Below are 19,001 nucleotides of genomic sequence, written 5' to 3'. Positions count from 1 at the left end.
TCGTTACTGGACCTTATGTGACTGTGCAGCTCGGAAACGGCCAAAAACCTTCACTGACCCAAAAAAGAATCAGAATAATAATAATAATTAGTGTCATCTTCTGCCTGGGAATTGTGTGTAATTACAGCATGGGAAAGGAGATCTCACCATCAGCATAGGAAGGGGTTCTTTACTGTAAGGACAGTCAGGTTATGGGATTCCCTACCAAGAGAGGGGGAATGAGTGATTCATTGGTGGGGAGGAAAGGAGATCTCACCATCAGCATAGGAAGGGGTTCTTTACTGTAAGGACAGTCAGGTTATGGGATTCCCTACCAAGAGAGGGGGCATGTGTGATTCATTGGTGGGGAGGAAAGGAGATCTCACCATCAGCATAGGAAGGGGTTCTTTACTGTAAGGACAGTCAGGTTATGGGATTCCCTACCAAGAGAGGGGAATGAGTGATTCATTGGTGGGGAGGAAAGGAGATTTCACCATCAGCATAGGAAGGTGTTCTTTACTGTAAAGGCAGTCAGGTTATGGGATTCCCTACCAAGAGAGGGGGAATGAGTGATTCATTGGTGGGGAGGAAAGGAGATCTCACCATCAGCATAGGAAGGGGTTCTTTACTGTAAGGACAGTCAGGTTATGGGATTACCTACCAAGAGAGGGGGAATGAGTGATTCATTGGTGGGGAGGAAAGGAGATCTCACCATCAGCATAGGAAGGGGTTCTTTACTGTAAGGACAGTCAGGTTATGGGATTCCCTACCAAGAGAGGGGGAATGAGTGATTCATTGGTGGGGAGGAAAGAAGATCTCACCATCAGCATAGGAAGGGGTTCTTTACTGTAAGGGCAGTCAGGTTATGGGATTCCCTACCAAAAGAGGGGGAATGAGTGATTCATTGGTGGGGAGGAAAGGAGATCTCACCATCAGCATAGGAAGGGGTTCTTTACTGTAAGGGCAGTCAGGTTATGGGATTCCCTACCAAGAGAGGGGGATGAGTGATTCATTGGTGGGGAGGAAAGGAGATCTCACCATCAGCATAGGAAGGGGTTCTTTACTGTAAGGGCAGTCAGGTTATGGGATTCCCTACCAAGAGAGGGGGAATGAGAGATTCATTGGTGGGGAGGAAAGGAGATTTCACCATCAGCATAGGAAGGGGTTCTTTACTGTAAGGACAGTCAGGTTATGGGATTCCCTACCAAGAGAGGGGGAATGAATGACAGGGTAGGACCGGGGGGGGGGGGGGGGTACAGGCGTCTATGATTTATTGGCCTTTATTTCAGTGGTTGGTTTAGCAAAGGAGGGGGCAATGAGTGAATAGCGACAAAACTGTATCCATATTGTCCAACATAATAATAATAATAATACTACTACTACTAATAATAATATTAATAATAATAGTAATAATAATAGTAATACTAATAATAATAGTAATACTACTACTAATAATAATATTAATAATAATAATAATAGTAATAATAATAGTAATACTAATAATAATAATAATAGTAATAATAATAGTAATACTATTACTAATAATAATAGTAATAATAATAATAATAGTAATAATAATAATAATAATGCAGAAAACAAAGGCTAAGCCTGAGGAGTGAGTGAGAGGCAGTTGATATAGACAGGGGCCCCTCAGAGCCCATCTGGAACCAATAGAGAGACAGTAATGACCCAATGAAGCACATGCCGGGGTCGGGCCGCCCAGTAGATTTGGGGGAAGAGGAAGTGAATCAGCATTTCTTAAGTAAAAACAACCACTTAGCCGGGTACCTGCCCTCGGCCAATCAGGATCCAGGCTCGGGGAGGTGTGGCTCCATCTGTCATTTGAAGCAATGTGGCTCTAAAGGAAAAACTGGTTTGTACCAACTCCCAGCGGGGGGTGGAATCTGCTCCTCTGACTCTGCCCAAAAAAGTAAATCTCCTGCCCAGTGAAGTTCTAGTGAAAGGGTGACCCAGTTCTTGTAATTGCCACATGCCACCTGGCCCGGGCCCGGCCTGTATTCTAATGGAGTGGCAAGTGCCCAGCATCACTCGGCTGTAGATGAGCGGCCACAGAGTTGCACTGACTGGCAGTTGGGCAAGGTGTCAGTATCAGATGTTACAGTTGGGTAAGGCAGTGGCAGGAGGGTAAAGGTGGTTGACTAAGTCGGCAGCTTATTGGCCTGTGTATGGGGCAAGTCTGTCTGATAACTGACCTACAGTCACCCGGATATCAACTGTCAGGTTTTAGTTTTCCATCAACACTAGATCCTCATTGGCTCCTTGATAAGTTTCTGTCCCGATGGCCTCAATTAGCTGATCACTGGCCCAATAGCACCCAGCTCAGGGTGGGCACCTGTGTTTTTTTTCTCTTTTGGGTTCAAGGTTTCCTAAGTGATTCACCCTGATATAGTTCCAGGGGTACCCAGCACCCTGAATCTCTCCCAGGCTTGGCCCCCTTAGCTCATAACAAGGTTACAGATATATAGAAACATTGGGGTAACAGTCACCCTGCTATAGTTCCAGGGGTACCCAGGGTACAAATAAGCACTCACCCCAAATCTCCCTCTAACTGACCTTCAGACTGGGCCCCCTTAGCTCATAACAAGGTTACAGATATATAGAAACATTGGGGTGTCACCCTGCTATAGTTCCAGGGGTACCCAGGGTACAAATAATCACTCACCCCAAATCTCCCCCTAACTGACCTTCAGATTGGGCCCCCTTAGCTCATAACAAGGTTACAGATATATAGAAACATTGGGATGTCACCCTGCTACAGTTCCAGGGGTACCCAGGGTACAAATAAGCACTCACCCCAAATCTCCCCCTAACTGGCCTTCAGACTGGGCCCCCTTAGCTCATAACAAGGTTATAGATATATAGAAAAAATAAATAGGGTATATTCTCCTTTAAGATGACCAAGCAGATTCCCCCATTAATGACACACAGTGGGAGAGAGTATAATATAAAGGGTAAGTGGAAACATCCTGTGGGTGAGTGGGAGGAAAAAAAACTTGCTGATGCCTCAGAGCCAATAGCAGAAGAGCACAGGAGGGTGTGACGAGTGATTGGGTAATATTGCAGGTCAGTCAGCACATGTTTCTCTGCAAGATTGGGGGATACACAGGGGTGCCGTGCCTGAGATGTTGTTAGGCTTGTTAAAGGGTTTGTTCACCTTTAAATTAACTGTTAGTGTGATGTACAGAGTGATATTCTGAAATGATTTGGTTTTAATTTTTTACTATTTTTTTGTTATTTAGCTTTTTATTCAGCAGCTCTCCAGTTTACAGTTTCAGCAGTCTGGTTGCTAGGGTCTAATTAACCCTAGCAACCATGCACTGATTTGATTAAGAGACTGGAATATGAATAGGAGAGGCCGGAATAGAAAGATGAGGAATAAAAAGTAACAATAACAATACATTTGTATCCTTACAGAGCATTTGTAGCTTAGATGGGGTCAGTGACCCCCATTTGAAAGCTGGAAAGAGTCAGAAGAAGAAGGCAAGTAATTAAAAAAATATAAAACTATATAAATAATGAAGACCAACTGAAAAGTTGCCTAGAATTAGTCATTCTATAACATACTAAAAGTTTACTTAAAGGTGAAGCACCACTTTAAAGGTGCATAAAGGGGAAGTAAGCCTGACACAAACATCTGATGATCTTTTCAGTGAATGACATAAATAGCCCCAAGGACTTTCCACCTTCTCTGAATCTCTCCCGGTCAGGAATCCCTCTCACTGCTCCCCCAAACACCACCTCCTGCTCAGCAGAACCCCCCAATACCAGATCCAGCATTTGATTGAGGTTTGGCCAACTCCCCGCACCCTGTGCAGGATAAAGCTGAATCCTTAGTGTTCATCGATTACCATGGAATGCTGGGAACCAATAGTGCATTGTGGGTAAAGAAAACGGATTCTGAAAGTAAAGGAGCTCATTTCACCCTAGAAACAAACGTATTTTAATAAATAATTGTGCATAATTCACAGAAAATGTGTTTTTTTAAACAAAATAGAAAAATAATTTAGTTATAAAATATTCATATGTCACAAAGGTGCCAGGGGGTTTCACTGGTGCCACACTCTGCCCAACACAAGCTGGGGGGTATATGGGGCTGCCAACGGCCAATAGGCTTCCTCTATTCAACCCAATTGGATCTCGGTATCCACACAATGAAACATAGTAGCCACGACACATAAAGGCACCAAGGAATATTGTACAGGGGGAGGGGCTAATACAGGGACCTATGAGGATGGGGAATTACTTCGGCTTTTCTGCTCTGCGCTGGGAAACTGTGCAGCAAAGATTCTGGCGATGCGATTGGTCTCTTCCTTGGGGAGGTCGGCAGGGGTCAACTTGGGCTTCTGTCTCTTGCTCCGTCGAAAGGGGATCCCCGGGGTGTAATCCCTGGCCTATAGACAAGCACAAACGGTTACACCAACGTCCAATAGAAAGCGCAGGATAAACAGGGACAATGGCAAAGTGAGTGTGAGTGAGTCTGCTTGTTGTGCGGCTGTTGTGTGCGGCTGTTGTGTGGTTGCTAATACACAGGTACATGAGGCTTTAAGTAGGGGGAGCATCAGAGCCCCAGGCTTTACAATAGGATGGAGCCAGTGCTGCAGTGATATACAGAAGGTGGGTCGGGGGTTAAACTGTAGGACAGGCTGAAAACAGGGGGCCACTCTACAAACAGATTCCACTTGGCTCACCCTGGGGATGTGGTTAAAGGATAAGTAAACATTTAAAATAAGTTAATGTAGTGTATGAGGGGGTCATTCTAAGCACTTTTGTAATTTACATCCATTATTTATTTTCTTTTAATTCCAAGATATTAAGGGATACATGTGCTGTTAATATGAATGAATTGTGTTACAACAGCGCCACCTGCTGGTCAGTTTCCCACCAGTCTGACCAGCAAGTAGTCAAGGAAGTTGTCAGGAGAAAGAAAGAGGCTGATGTTCTTCTGCTTAGGAATAAAATTAGAAACCTTTCTCACATCTTTCCTAATAGAAGAACAACTCCTGCTCCTACTGTGTTTAAAGGGGAACTCAACCCAAAACTGCCATCCTACCCAGCTAAAGATGTGACCCACCTCTGGTGCTTCCCTTCCAAATATTCCCACAGGAGGTGTGACCCCCCCCCCATTGTACAGGTGCTGTGGCCCAGAGTCCAAGCAGTGCCAGATAATATCTATTCAAACAGCAAGAGCTTCTTGCATTTATTTGCCCATGTATTACCCACATATTTGCCATTGTATTGCCCATGTATTACCAATGTATTACCCATGTATTTGTCGACATATTTGCCCATGTATTTCATATAGTTATTTAGGACATGGGTGTTTGCGAGTAACAGTTGGGAATATTCAGACGTGAGATACAGAATGAAAGGCCTCAGGCCTGGGGAGAGGAGGAGCAATTACACAGGTGAAAGTGTCAATAAGAGAGAGAAGCCCAGGGGTTAATAGATCATTAGACACAAATAAGTGGGTGGGAAGCAACAGTCTGACTGAGGAAACAGCAGGGTGATAAGGTCTCAGCTAATTGGCTGCACTCACTTTAACTGCCCCATCAGTCTCACCTTTACCCCAGTAGCTGCCAGTCATCTGCTCTGCACTATAGAAGCAACTCCCTGCACCCAGTCTCTTGTACGGCAGCAACTCCCTGCACCCAGTCTATTGTACGGGAGCAACTCCCTGCACCCAGTCTATTTTATGGAAGCAACTCCCTGCATCCATCTTTATTTAACTTGTTCATTAATGACTTAGGGGAGGGTATTGTAAGTAATGTATCAGTGTTTGCAGATGAGACAAAACTATCAGCCCAATTAATTCCATCCAGAATGTGGCACTTGCAACAGGATCTTGACTAACTGGCAATCTGGGCAGCTAAGTGGCAAATGAGATTCAATGTTGATAAATGTAAAGTCCTGCACCTGGGATGTAACAATATCCACTTATACCCTTAATGGGACTGCACTAGGCAAATCCATAATGGAGACGGAGCTTGGAGTCCTTGTAGATAATAAACTTGTCTGTAGCAAGTAATGCCAGTCAGCAGCATCAAGGGCAAATAAGGTCTTGAGTTGTATTAAATGGGGCAGAGAGTCACGGGAGGAGGGGGTCCCACTGTATAGAGCACTGGTAAGGCCCCATCTAGAATATGCCCTACAGTTTTGGTCTCCATCACTCAAACAGGACATTATTGTATTAGAGAGGGGACAGAGAAGGGCAACTAAGCTGGTAAAGGGAACATCTTAGCTATGAGGAAAGACTGGCCAAATTGGGGATGTTCACTCTGGAGAAGAGGCGCTTAAGGGGTGATATGATAACTATGTATAAATATATAAGGGGATCATATAATAATCTCTCTAATGATTTATTTACCAGTAGGTCTTTCCAGCTGACACAAGGTCACCCATTCCGATTAGAAGAAAAGAGGTTCCAGCTAAATATTGGGAAGGGGTTTGTTACAGTGAGAGCTGTGAAGATGTGGAATTGTCTCCCTGAATCAGTGGTACAGGCTGATACATTAGATAGGTACAAGGAAGGGTGGGATGCTTTATTCACCAGTAGCTCCTCCCAGCAGACAGGAGGGAGCCAATGAGATTAGAGGAGTGAAAGGGGTGTTACAGGGAGAGCTGGGAAGTGAATCAGGGGTACAGGCTGATACATTAGATAGGTACAAGGAAGGGTCGGATGCTTTATTCACCAGTAGCTCCTCCCAGCAGACAGGAGGGAGCCAATGAGATTAGAGGAGGGAAAGGTGTGTTACAGGGGAGCTGGGAAGTGAATCAGGGGTACAGGCTGATACATTAGATAGGTATAAGGAAGGGTCGGATGCTTTATTCACTAGTAGCTCCTCCCAGCAGACAGGAGGGAGCCAATGAGATTAGAGGAGGGAAAGGGGTGTTACAGGGAGAGCTGGGAAGTGAATCAGGGGTACAGGCTGATACATTAGATAGGTACAAGGAAGGGTCGGATGCTTTATTCACCAGTAGCTCCTCCCAGCAGAAAGGAGGGAGCCAATGAGATTAGAGGAGGGAAAGGGGTGTTACAGGGAGAGCTGGGAAGTGAATCAGGGGTACAGGCTGATACATTAGATAGGTATAAGAAGGGGTTGGATGGTGTTTAGCAAGTGAGGGAATACAGGGATATGGGAGATAGCTCATAGTACAAGTTGATCCAGGGACTGGTCCCATTTTGGAGTCAGGAAGGAATTTTTCCCCTCTGAGGCAAATTGGAGAGGCTTCCGAAGGTTTTTTTTTTGCCTTCAACTGGCAGTTAGGCAGGTTATATATAGACTTAAAAGGTTGAACTTGATGGACGTGTCTTTTTTTTAACCTAACTTACTATGTTAATATGTTACTCAGTCTATTCTATGGAAGAAAGTTCCCTCGCACGCAGTTTGTTCTATGGGAGCAACTCCCCGCTCACAGTCTATTCCAGGGGCACAAGGGCAAGTACAGGAGACATAAGTTACTATTATTAACAGAATTGTGGCCTAGAATCTTTCTGCCTGACCCAGATACCTGCTACTCTGTGTGTATATTTATACACTCGACTGAAACTGCACTCACCAAAGTAACCAATGATCTTCTATTGGCAAAGTCTAAAGGTCATTATTCCATTCTAATCCTTCTAGATCTCTCTGCAGCCTTTGACACAGTTGACCACACACTCCTCCTTGACATTCTACACTCAGCTGGCATTCGGGACACTGCTCTTTCATGGTTTACATCTTATCTGTCTGACCGTTCCTTTAAAGTTTCCTTCTCTAACTCTACTTCTACTACTTTCCTACTCTCTGTTGGAGTTCCTCAAGGCTCTGTTCTTGGCCCCCTGCTGTTCTCGCTCTATACAACTTCACTAGGAAAACTCATTCAGTCATTTGGACTTCAGTATCACCTTTATGCTGATGACACCCAACTCTACTTGTCTACTCCTGATCTTTCTAATTCTGTCCTTTCCCAAGTCACAGACTGTCTCTCTGCTGTCTCCTCCTGGATGTCACAGCGCCACCTGAAACTGAACCTTTCTAAAACAGAACTCACACCACACAGGCTGCCTAGGAGTTATCTTAGACTCTCATCTGTCTTTTTCACCACACATTCAAACACTTGCAAAATCTTGCCGTATTCAACTGCGCAACATTGCTCGAATACGACCCTATCTCAGTTCAGAATCAACTAAAACACTGATTCAGTCTCTCATCATCTCCCGCCTTGATTACTGCAACTTACTCCTCACAGGTATTCCAACAAGTCACCTTTCACAACTCCAATCTGATCTAAACGCGGCCGCTAGACTCATTCATCTATCTCACCGCTCAACATCAGCTGCTCCCATATGTATGTCCCTTCACTGGCTCCCAATCTCCTCTAGAATCAAATTCAAATTACTTACACTCACATTCAAGGCCCTTAATAATGAAACCCCTCCCTATATTTCATCTCTAATCTCCAAATACTCTCCTTCACGAAACCTACGCTCTGCTTCTGATCTTCGCCTCACTTCTCCTCTGGTCACTTCTGCCCATTCTCACCTACAAGACTTCTCTCTGGCCTCTGCTTTTCTCTGGAACTCTCTGCCACAAGCTGTCAGACTTTCTCCTTCTTTCCAAACTTTCAAGCTCTCCTTAAAGACCCATCTGTTTAAAGAGGCCTATTCGTTGTACCTTAATTAATCATTGCTGTATCAAAAATGACAAAGTGTTTATATAATCCTAATGTCTCAATTGTACCCTAACCTTTTAGTTTGTAAACCCTATTGTACTCTGTAATCCTTGTCTGTTATCCACCATTTATTCCCTGTTTGCTATAACTGCAGTAAAGCTCTGCGTATCTTGACAGCGCTATATAAATAAATGATGATGATGATATCTGTGTGTATACAGTATATACAGTTAGGCCCATAAAGATTTGAACAGAGACAATGTTTATCTAATTTTGGTTCTGTACATGACCACAATGAATATTAAATGAAACAACTCAGACGCAGTTGAACTGCAGACTTTCAGCTTTAATTCAGTGGGTGGAACAAAAAGATTGTATAAAAATGTGACAAACTAAAGCCTTTTTTTAACACAATCACTTCATTTCAGGGGCTCAAAAGTCATTGGACAAATGAAAAAAAACTGAAAATAAAATGTTCATTTCTAATAGTTGGTTGAAAATCCTTTGCTGCAATGACAGGCTGAAGTGTTGAACTCATGGACATCAGCAGATTGTGGGTTTGCTCCTGTTTAATGCTCTGCCAGGCCTTTACTGCAGCCGCTTCTTTCACTTGCTCTTTGTTTGTGGACTTTCTGTCCCAAGTTTAGTCTTCAACAAGTGAAATGCAGCTCAATTGGCTTCACATCAGGTGAATTTCCCACTTCTTTGCATTAATAAACTCCTGGGTTGCTTTGGCTCTATGTTTTGGCTCATTATGAGACGCCTCCCAATCAATGTGAGTGCATTTAGCTGAATTTGAGCAGACAGTGTCTCTGAAGAGCTCACAATTCATTCTTGTGCTTCTGTGTCACATGATGGATAAACACTAGTGTCCCAGTGCCACTGGCAGCCATGCACCCCAAGCCATCACACTGCCCCCCAAATGTTTTATACACAACTGTGCTATGCTTTGGATCATCAGCTCTTCCACACCTTCTCCAGACTTATTTCTTGCCATCATTCTGCTAGAGCTTCATCTTGGTTTCATCTGTCCAAAGAATGTTTTTCCAGAACTGTTCTGGCTTTTTAGTGTTTTTTTTTTTTTTTAGCAAAGTCCAATGTAGACTTTGTATTGTTGATCCTTATGAGTGGCTTGTTCCTTGCAGTGCACCCTCTGTATTTACTTTCATACAGTCTTCTCTTTATGGTAGACTTGGATATGGAGACTCTACCGCCTGGAGACTGTTGTTCACTTGTTTGGCTCTTGTGAAGGGCTTTCTCTTCACCATGGAAATGATTCTGAGATCATCCACCACTGTTGTCTTCCGTGGACGTCCAGGTCTTTTTGCGTTGCTGAGTTCACCAGTGATTTCTTTCTTTCTCACCATGTACCAAACTGTAGATTTTAACACTCCTAATATTGCAGCAATTTCTTGGATGGGTTTTTTTCTGTTTTTGCAGCATAAGGACAACTTGTCTCACCTGCATGGAGAGCTCCTCTGTCCTCATGTTGTCTGTTCCACATACAAGCACCCCCCCTGCCCATGAAATAGACTTTGAGTGAATTGGCCAATTACTTTTGAGCCTCTGAAATGAAGTGATTGTATAAAAATGTGATGAACTAAAGCCTTTTTTTTAACACAATCTTTTTGTTCCACCCACTGAATTAAAGCTGAAAGTCTGTAGTTCAACTGCATCCAAGTTGTTTCATTTAAAATTCATTGTGGTCATATACAGAACAAAAATTAGAAAAAAGTTGTCTCTGTACAAAGATTTACGGACCTAGCTGTGTGTGTGTGTATATGTGTGTGTATATATTTATATCTATATATCTATATCTGTGTATAGAGAGATAACCTTCAGCCAGATAAACACAACCCCATGCCTATACATGGCCATAGATGTACTGCACTGGTATTTACGCAGACATAAAATACATTCTAGAGAGGCCATTTATGTTTATGTCTGGCTGAAAAGAGCTGCAGTGCCTGGAGGACTTGAATTGGACTAAGGCTGCTGGGAGTTGAAGTTCAGAGAGCCACGTGCCAGGAGTATGTTGGTCACACACAATAGATCAAGCGCTGCCATTGGCCAATATTTCTGGCTGTTCCCAAGGCTGAGCTCACGCAGCAACCAAGCAGCTAAATTCAGCCCAAGAAACAGCAACATCAGCTGGACTGAACCGGTTCCAAGTGATTTATCTGCTGAACTTTGTACTCCAGTCACTTGGGAACAAAACACAGGGAAGAACTGAACCCTCATCGTTATGTAACCTGAGCATCTCCTCTGCACCCCAACTCTACACCTCGCTTTGCACCCCAACCCTACGGCATCTGCACTATAGTAGATAACTAGTGGGCCAATGTACATGAGTGAGCGTTCTACAGTAAGAGGGAGATGGGCTCACATACATGCAGAGAAGAAGGGGTTAAACTGGCAGCTGAACAAGCAGGGTGACTGGCTCTCACGGAACAGTAACTTGTAGACTCTGCAATTTTTTTTTCACTTCCTCTTGCAGCGCCTGCCATGAACCTGCATATATGCCATGTAATATCGGAAATGCCGTGTAATTCAGTGTATATGAGCAATGGCGTGTAATTCAGTGTATACGAGCAATGCCGCGTAATTCAGTGTATACGAGCAATGCAGTGTAATTCAGTGTATATGAGCAATGCCGCGTAATTCAGTGTATACGAGCAATGGCGTGTAATTCAGTGTATACGAGCAATGCCGTGTAATTCAGTGTATACGAGCAATGGCGTGTAATTCAGTGTATACGAGCAATGGCGTGTAATTCAGTGTATATGAGCAATGGCGTGTAATTCAGTGTATATGAGCAATGGCGTGTAATTCAGTGTATATGAGCAATGCCGTGTAATTCAGTGTATATGAGCAATGCCGTGTAATTCAGTGTATATGAGCAATGCCGCGTAATTCAGTGTATACGAGCAATGGCGTGTAATTCAGTGTATACGAGCAATGCCGTGTAATTCAGTGTATACGAGCAATGCCGCGTAATTCAGTGTATACGAGCAATGCCGCGTAATTCAGTGTATACGAGCAATGCCGTGTAATTCAGTGTATACCAGCAATGGCGTGTAATTCAGTGTATATGAGCAATGCCGTGTAATTCAGTGTATACCAGCAATGGCGTGTAATTCAGTGTATATGAGCAATGCCGTGTAATTCAGTGTATATGAGCAATGCCGTGTAATTCAGTGTATATGAGCAATGCCGCGTAATTCAGTGCATATGAGCAATGCCGTGTAATTCAGTGTATATGAGCAATGGCGTGTAATTCAGTGCATATGAGCAATGCCGTGTAATTCAGTGTATATGAGCAATGCCGCGTAATTCAGTGCATATGAGCAATGCCGTGTAATTCAGTGTATATGGGCAATGGCGTGTAATTCAGTGTATATGAGCAATGGCGTGTAATTCAGTGTATATGAGCAATGCCGTGTAATTCAGTGTATATGAGCAATGCCGTGTAGTTCAGTGTATATGAGCAATGGCGTGTAGTTCAGTGTATATGAGCAATGGCGTGTAATTCAGTGTATATGAGCAATGCCGTGTAGTTCAGTGTATATGAGCAATGGCGTGTAATTCAGTGTATATGAGCAATGCCGTGTAATTCAGTGTATATGAGCAATGCCGTGTAATTCAGTGTATATGAGCAATGCCGTGTAATTCAGTGTATATGAGCAATGCCGCGTAATTCAGTGTATACGAGCAATGGCGTGTAATTCAGTGTATACGGGCAATGCCGTGTAATTCAGTGTATACCAGCAATGGCGTGTAATTCAGTGTATATGAGCAATGCCGTGTAATTCAGTGTATACCAGCAATGGCGTGTAATTCAGTGTATATGAGCAATGCCGCGTAATTCAGTGTATATGAGCAATGCCGTGTAATTCAGTGTATACCAGCAATGGCGTGTAATTCAGTGTATATGAGCAATGCCGTGTAATTCAGTGTATATGAGCAATGCCGTGTAATTCAGTGTATATGAGCAATGCCGCGTAATTCAGTGCATATGAGCAATGCCGTGTAATTCAGTGTATATGAGCAATGGCGTGTAATTCAGTGCATATGAGCAATGCCGTGTAATTCAGTGTATATGAGCAATGCCGCGTAATTCAGTGCATATGAGCAATGCCGTGTAATTCAGTGTATATGGGCAATGCCGTGTAATTCAGTGTATATGAGCAATGGCGTGTAATTCAGTGTATATGAGCAATGGCGTGTAATTCAGTGTATATGAGCAATGCCGTGTAGTTCAGTGTATATGAGCAATGGCGTGTAGTTCAGTGTATATGAGCAATGGCGTGTAATTCAGTGTATATGAGCAATGGCGTGTAGTTCAGTGTATATGAGCAATGCCGTGTAATTCAGTGTATATGAGCAATGCCGTGTAGTTCAGTGTATATGAGCAATGGCGTGTAATTCAGTGTATATGAGCCATGGCGTGTAATTCAGTGTATATGAGCAATGCCGTGTAATTCAGTGTATATGAGCAATGGCGTGTAGTTCAGTGTATATGAGCAATGGCGTGTAATTCAGTGTATATGAGCAATGCCGTGTAGTTCAGTGTATATGAGCAATGGCGTGTAATTCAGTGTATATGAGCAATGCCGTGTAATTCAGTGTATATGAGCAATGCCGTGTAATTCAGTGTATATGAGCAATGGCGTGTAATTCAGTGTATACCAGCAATGCCGTGTAATTCAGTGTATATGAGCAATGCCGTGTAATTCAGTGTATATGAGCAATGCCGTGTAATTCAGTGTATATGGGCAATGCCGTGTAATTCAGAGATCATGAGCAATATACACATATTGTGACCTCTATTCACTTGGTTTTTGATGTTGATGCTATAATTTTGCTTTGGGCCAGTTAAAGGCACTCAGGATCAGAAAGAGTTAAAGGCACCTGAGTACATAAATAGTGAAAGACAGGCAAGACGCAGGAGCGGCTCACAAAGGTGAGGAGAGTGCAGTTATTTTGGTGGCGAATGGTTTATTATTGCTGTCGTGCGAAGCGGATTCTCAGAAAGCAAATAAGGAAAAACATGTTGTGATCCTGCAGCTCAGACACACTGTACTCTCCAGCCCACACCCCCAGAGTGGCCCCCGCAGGGTTAAGAGGTGGGGCCCGACGGCAGTTGTGTGAAAGTCACACGTGTTATTGACAGAATTGCTACAGGCAGGATCAGCCGGGCCCAGACACCTGTTATCTGTATGACGGGCTGTGTGTGTGGCACACGGAGGGACCAATGGGAAGGAAGAATCTTTATGAATTATAGGAAACATTCCCAAGCATTTCAGCAATGTGCCCGGCCGCTGTCCCTTGTCTGCCCACAGTGATACCCACAACATTGTCCCATGGAGAGAATGGCAACAATGCTAAACAGAGTCACGGCCCAGGACACACTGGCCTACTGCACTGACGTATAAACAGCCCTTTAAAGGGCAAGTTAAGGACCTAATAAAGAGGCTTTGTTTTGTTGCAAATACAGAATTACATGGCACTTGTCATTGGCCTAGTTCTTATTAGTGCAGAGTCCTTTCTGGGTTGCTCAGGTCCTTACTTTACACTGAAGGAGTGTGGCATCTGGGGATACTTAGTATATAATATATAATATATAATAATTATAATATAATATATAATCCTTTCGATATCCCACACCCATGGGTGACACGCCATGTGGGAATGTTGCACTGGGAGAGCAGGTTATATGGATACCTTATTGCACTTATCAGCTTGTGTGGACCAATCACAGCCAGTCTGAGGCTCTACAGCTGTGGCTGAATTACAACTCCCAAATGAAAACAACGGAGCGGTTTAATTGTTTCTCCAATGGATATACCCCAGCATGAGGAAATATTCCTTCACTTTAACCAAGCAGCCACTTGATGGGAAGGGTCACTAAATGAGCAATAGGGCAATGGATCCTATAGTGCGGAGTTACTTTGCATTAAAAGCTGCATTTAGTCGGGTGCCCACTGCCCCCTGGTGGATACATAGTGTAAGGGTCAGGACACAGGCAGATTCAGGGAGATTAATCTCCTCTTCTTCGGGGCGACTAATCTCCCTGAACTGCCTTCCCGCAGGCTAAAATGTAAATCGCTGGCTGGATGACACTTGGAGCAATTAGTTTTCCGAAATCAGTTGAAGTTGCCTCACGAGGAAACTTCGGGCGACTTCAGAAAATGAATCGCTTCGAGTACCATCCAGCCGGCGGGAGGCAGATCGGGGAGATTAGTCACCCCCCGAAGAAGAGGAGACTTGTCGCCGGGTGACTAATCTCCCCAAATCTGCCTGTGTGTCCTGACCCTAAGGGTAGTAGAATGCCAAATAGACTGCAGAGTATCACAGCACAAGGACACCCATTTATCCAGCATTTGCTGCAGAAAGATACATTTGGCATTATCACCCCAAGGAAGACAAGCAGTGGGGAAACACCAATGAAAAGTACCTACCTTCTCAGATGCAGCAGATAAACTCAACAGCCTCATGGAAGCTTCTAAGTGCTGGGGGGGAAGAAAGAAATTTGGAACAATAACAGGATCAGATCTGCATAGGGAAATGTTAAGGAGGAAAAACCAATTCATAACTGGAATATATATATATATATATATATATATATATATATATATATATATATATATATATATATATATATATATATATATATATATATATATATATATATATATATATATATATATATATATATATATTCCAAGTGTGACACGGCAATTACTGGGAAAATATTATGGTATATAAAGTGTGGCACTGGGGGGGTTAGGATAAGTAAACCTTTAAAATAAGTGAATGTAAAATTGATGAGGGGGCTATTCTAAGCACTTTTGCAATGTAAATTTATTATTTATTTTGTTTTAATTCCAAGATATTAGGGATACATGTGCTGTTAATATGAATGAATTTAGTTACAACAGCGCCACCTGCTGGTCAGTTTCCCACCAGTCTGACCAGCAAGTAGTCAAGGAACTTGTCAGGAGAAAGAAAGAGGCTGATGTTCTTCTGCTTAGGAAAGATGTGAGAAAGATTTCTAATTTTATTCCTAAGCAGAAGAACATCAGCCTCTTTCTTTCTCCTAACAACTTCCTTGACTACTTGCTGGTCAGACTGGTGGGAAACTGACCAGCAGGTGGCGCTGTTGTAGTAACAAAATTCATTCATATTAACAGTACATGTATCCCTTAATATCTTAATAACAAAATAAATAATGAATGTAAATTGCAAAAGTGCTTAGAATAGCCCCCTCATCAGTTTTACATTCACTTATTTTAAAGGTTTGCTTATCCTTTAAAATTCTCTTGGTAGGGTGTGGCTTTTGATTTAGCACCCCAATAACCGACTGAAAAAGAAGCCTAGATAAATGAGACATGCATTTGCTCTTATCCAGGAGGAAAGGATACAAAACATTACTGGATGGCACCGGTGGCTTTTCAGACACATCCGGTTGGTCATCGAGGTTCTCATCAAAGTGACACTGGTTTCTGTCTAAAGGCTCAGAACTTCGATAATCTGTTTCAGGTTCATCCTGTGGTGGAGAATGTTCTGATTGGCTGGCATCATATGTGACATGTTCTGACTCATCAGTATCAGAGGACACTGTGATTGGATCCTGTTGCTCTTCCTCTCTCTTATCATCTCCTGGGTCTTCCTCCTTCTCCTGACTCTCTGCCTCAGAGTCTGCCTCATCCAGGTCTCCTTCCTGCTCTCCAGGATCTCTCCCGTGATTAAACTCAATTGACTCTGCGTCACTACCTGAGCTACTGCTGATCTTACGGAGCCTGGAGCCTTCAGCGAGCGCCTGGGAGTCTGAGGATCTAGCAGTGCTGGGGATACTACTCAAGTCATTTTGGTGGAAGGACGAGAAGAAATCGGTTACTACACAGTTATTCTCCACAGCCAAAGGATTCACTGGCTGCTCTTGAGGATGATCCACGGCATCTGAATCCCTTTCGGATAAAATACTGGACCAGGGACTGGTTCTGTCCGTCATATTGGTTATTTCATTGAGCGTTCTTGGTTCTATCACATCTTCCTCATACTCTTCATCGCTACTTCCCTGGATAATTTGTTCATCCCCCTGTTCATGGTGATTCTCTGCAAATAAATGCCCTTCTTTCTCATCTATGTCCGTTCCCATAAACTCAAACAGCTTTTCCCCACTAACAGTAAGTGACCCTAATGGGGAAAATGGGGGCGTGTCACTGTGCTGGCCCTCCCTTTCATTGGTTCTCACAGGACCCGTTGGTTCCATATTATTGTCCTGCTGTTGCTGGAAGCTACTTTGCCCTTGTGTATCCAACCTCTGCTCTGTGTGGGAAAATGCTGGTGCAAATTTGGGTATTGATTGGAGACCTAAACATCAAAAGAACAGTGTAAAGACTTTTGCATAAAAAAAATAAAACAAAGATCTTGAAATCTCTAGCCTTACCTTAAGGGGTAGATTTACTCAGGTTCAAATGGTTAATTCAAATTTTTCATTGAGGTCAAAATTAACAAATTAGAATTCAAAACCACCAACTCGAATTTGAATTGGAATGTGCGATTTATACCCTGGTAAAAGATAAAATTAGACTATTCTCCACCTTAAACCTGCCGAGATCAGGTACAAGTCAATGGCAGAGGTACCTTGAACTATTTAACTATTATAGTAGTGATGAGCCAACTTTCGCCCCGAAAATGACACCCCATAGTGAAAAAAAAAATGGCGCGCCCAGTTTGACTTGGAAAAGTCAAGGTTTTTTTTTAGAGGAAAACTTGATTGGAAATCGATTGTAGTTTTTGGGTCGGAATGATTAGATCGAATTTTAGACATAAATAACATACCATTCGAATTGTGAATAAAATCTAATTTATTCGAGTTTAAAAAAATTCACATTACTCTAAAATTCGACCTTTGATAAATAACCCACTAAGTCTTTATGACAAAGTCTTCCTTTTAATATAGTATTAAAGGATAAGTAAACCTTTAAAATTGATGAGGGGGCTATTCTAGGCACTTGTCATTTAAATTCATTATTTATTTATTTTTGCCACAGCAGCACCACCTGCTGATCATTTTCCCACCCAAGTAGTCAAGGAAGTTGTCAGGAGAAAGAAACCTTTCTCACATCTTTCCTAAGCAGAAGAACATCAGCCTCTTTCTAATTTTATTCCTAAGCAGAAGAACATCAGCCTCTTTCTTTCTCCTGACAACTTCCTTGACTACTTGCTGGTCAGACTGGTGGGAAACTGACCAGCAGGTGGCGCTGTTGTAACAAAATTCATTCATATTAACAGTACATGTATCCCTTAATATCTTGGAATAAAAACAAAATAAATAATGAATGTAAATTACAAAAGTGCTTAGAATAGCCCCCTCATCAATTTTACATTCACTTATTCTAAAGGTTTACTTATCTTTAAGGAACAGCCAAGCACTATCTACACCCCCCCCCCATCATCTCTAGACGTCAGTAACATTGTCACCTTTGCAGTATCAGGTGTAAGGTTGATTCTATCATAAGAATACTCATTGGTGTTCATTGAGCTTCAGATACTACTACACAGGGACTACATCAATCCTTTACCTGTAATGAGGTTGCTGACTTGTGAAACCAGCAAATTGGATTTTTTCAGAAGCATCTTAGCATCCGAATCCTCCTCGGCAGGCTCAGAATTCAGAGGCTGGACTTCTTGGCTCTGCACAGATGCACATCTAGCGGTGTCCGTGTTTGAGATGGATCTGTAGAGCTTTTGGTTGAAGTATTTCTGGATATCGTCAAGCTCACTTAGATTTTTCCTGTAAGAATAAAGAAAGGTTGTGTGATCTGACTTGTGTAGATTGATGAACCTTCAAAGGCTCCCTAAAATGTATCCCAAATGATCACTCATTGATTGCCCCTAATACTGAAGACCGAGGCTGTGGGGTAAAGCATTTGCACTTTCCCTTTGCTTCTTTATTACTTGTATTGTAAACTCACATTATGTAACTTTGCCACAGAAAAGACTAGTGTCCAGTGTCCGGACTGTTTCACTCACCTGAGAGCCGACAGGAGTGAGGAACGGGAAGATTGGGAGAGAAAATCCAGGCCTTCCGCTGTGTGTGTGTTTTTCTCCGCTTGCTGCAGGGACTCGTGAAACCGCCGCACGTTCTCCATATGTTCCTCATGCCGGAGGAATGGAAACAAAGGGCCAGAATTGTCCCTGATAAAATAATCATTATTATTAGAGGGAAAGAGTAGGGTCACAGAACTTTTTACTTAAAGGGATCCTCGGGGTCATCGGAAAACATGTTTTTTTCAAAACACATCAGTTAACAGTGCTACTCCAGCAGAATTCTGCACTGA

At 42.8% G+C, this 19,001-nt stretch overlaps 1 protein-coding gene across 1 annotated transcript in view; it reads right to left on the bottom strand.

The window, feature by feature from the left end:
• Window positions 1-3,916: 3,916 nt before the first annotated feature.
• The window catches only part of c2cd3.S (C2 calcium-dependent domain containing 3 S homeolog), a 51,315-nt gene continuing 36,230 nt past the window's right edge, over window positions 3,917-19,001 (bottom strand). Inside the window, exons 29-33 of the mRNA XM_018250436.2 lie at window positions 18,694-18,858; window positions 18,243-18,454; window positions 16,077-17,028; window positions 15,114-15,207; window positions 3,917-4,391 (exon numbers count right to left, since the gene is read on the bottom strand). Coding sequence (XP_018105925.1) covers window positions 4,224-4,391; window positions 15,114-15,207; window positions 16,077-17,028; window positions 18,243-18,454; window positions 18,694-18,858 — 1,591 coding nt within the window. The 3' untranslated portion in view covers window positions 3,917-4,223. The remainder of the gene's footprint in view (window positions 4,392-15,113; window positions 15,208-16,076; window positions 17,029-18,242; window positions 18,455-18,693; window positions 18,859-19,001) is intronic.

The sequence above is a fragment of the Xenopus laevis genome, chromosome 2S (assembly GCF_017654675.1).
Source record: "Xenopus laevis strain J_2021 chromosome 2S, Xenopus_laevis_v10.1, whole genome shotgun sequence".
NCBI lineage: Eukaryota > Metazoa > Chordata > Amphibia > Anura > Pipidae > Xenopus > Xenopus laevis.
The sequence above is the reverse complement of the archived record's forward strand: the minus strand, read 5'-3'. Positions and strand labels throughout refer to the sequence as shown.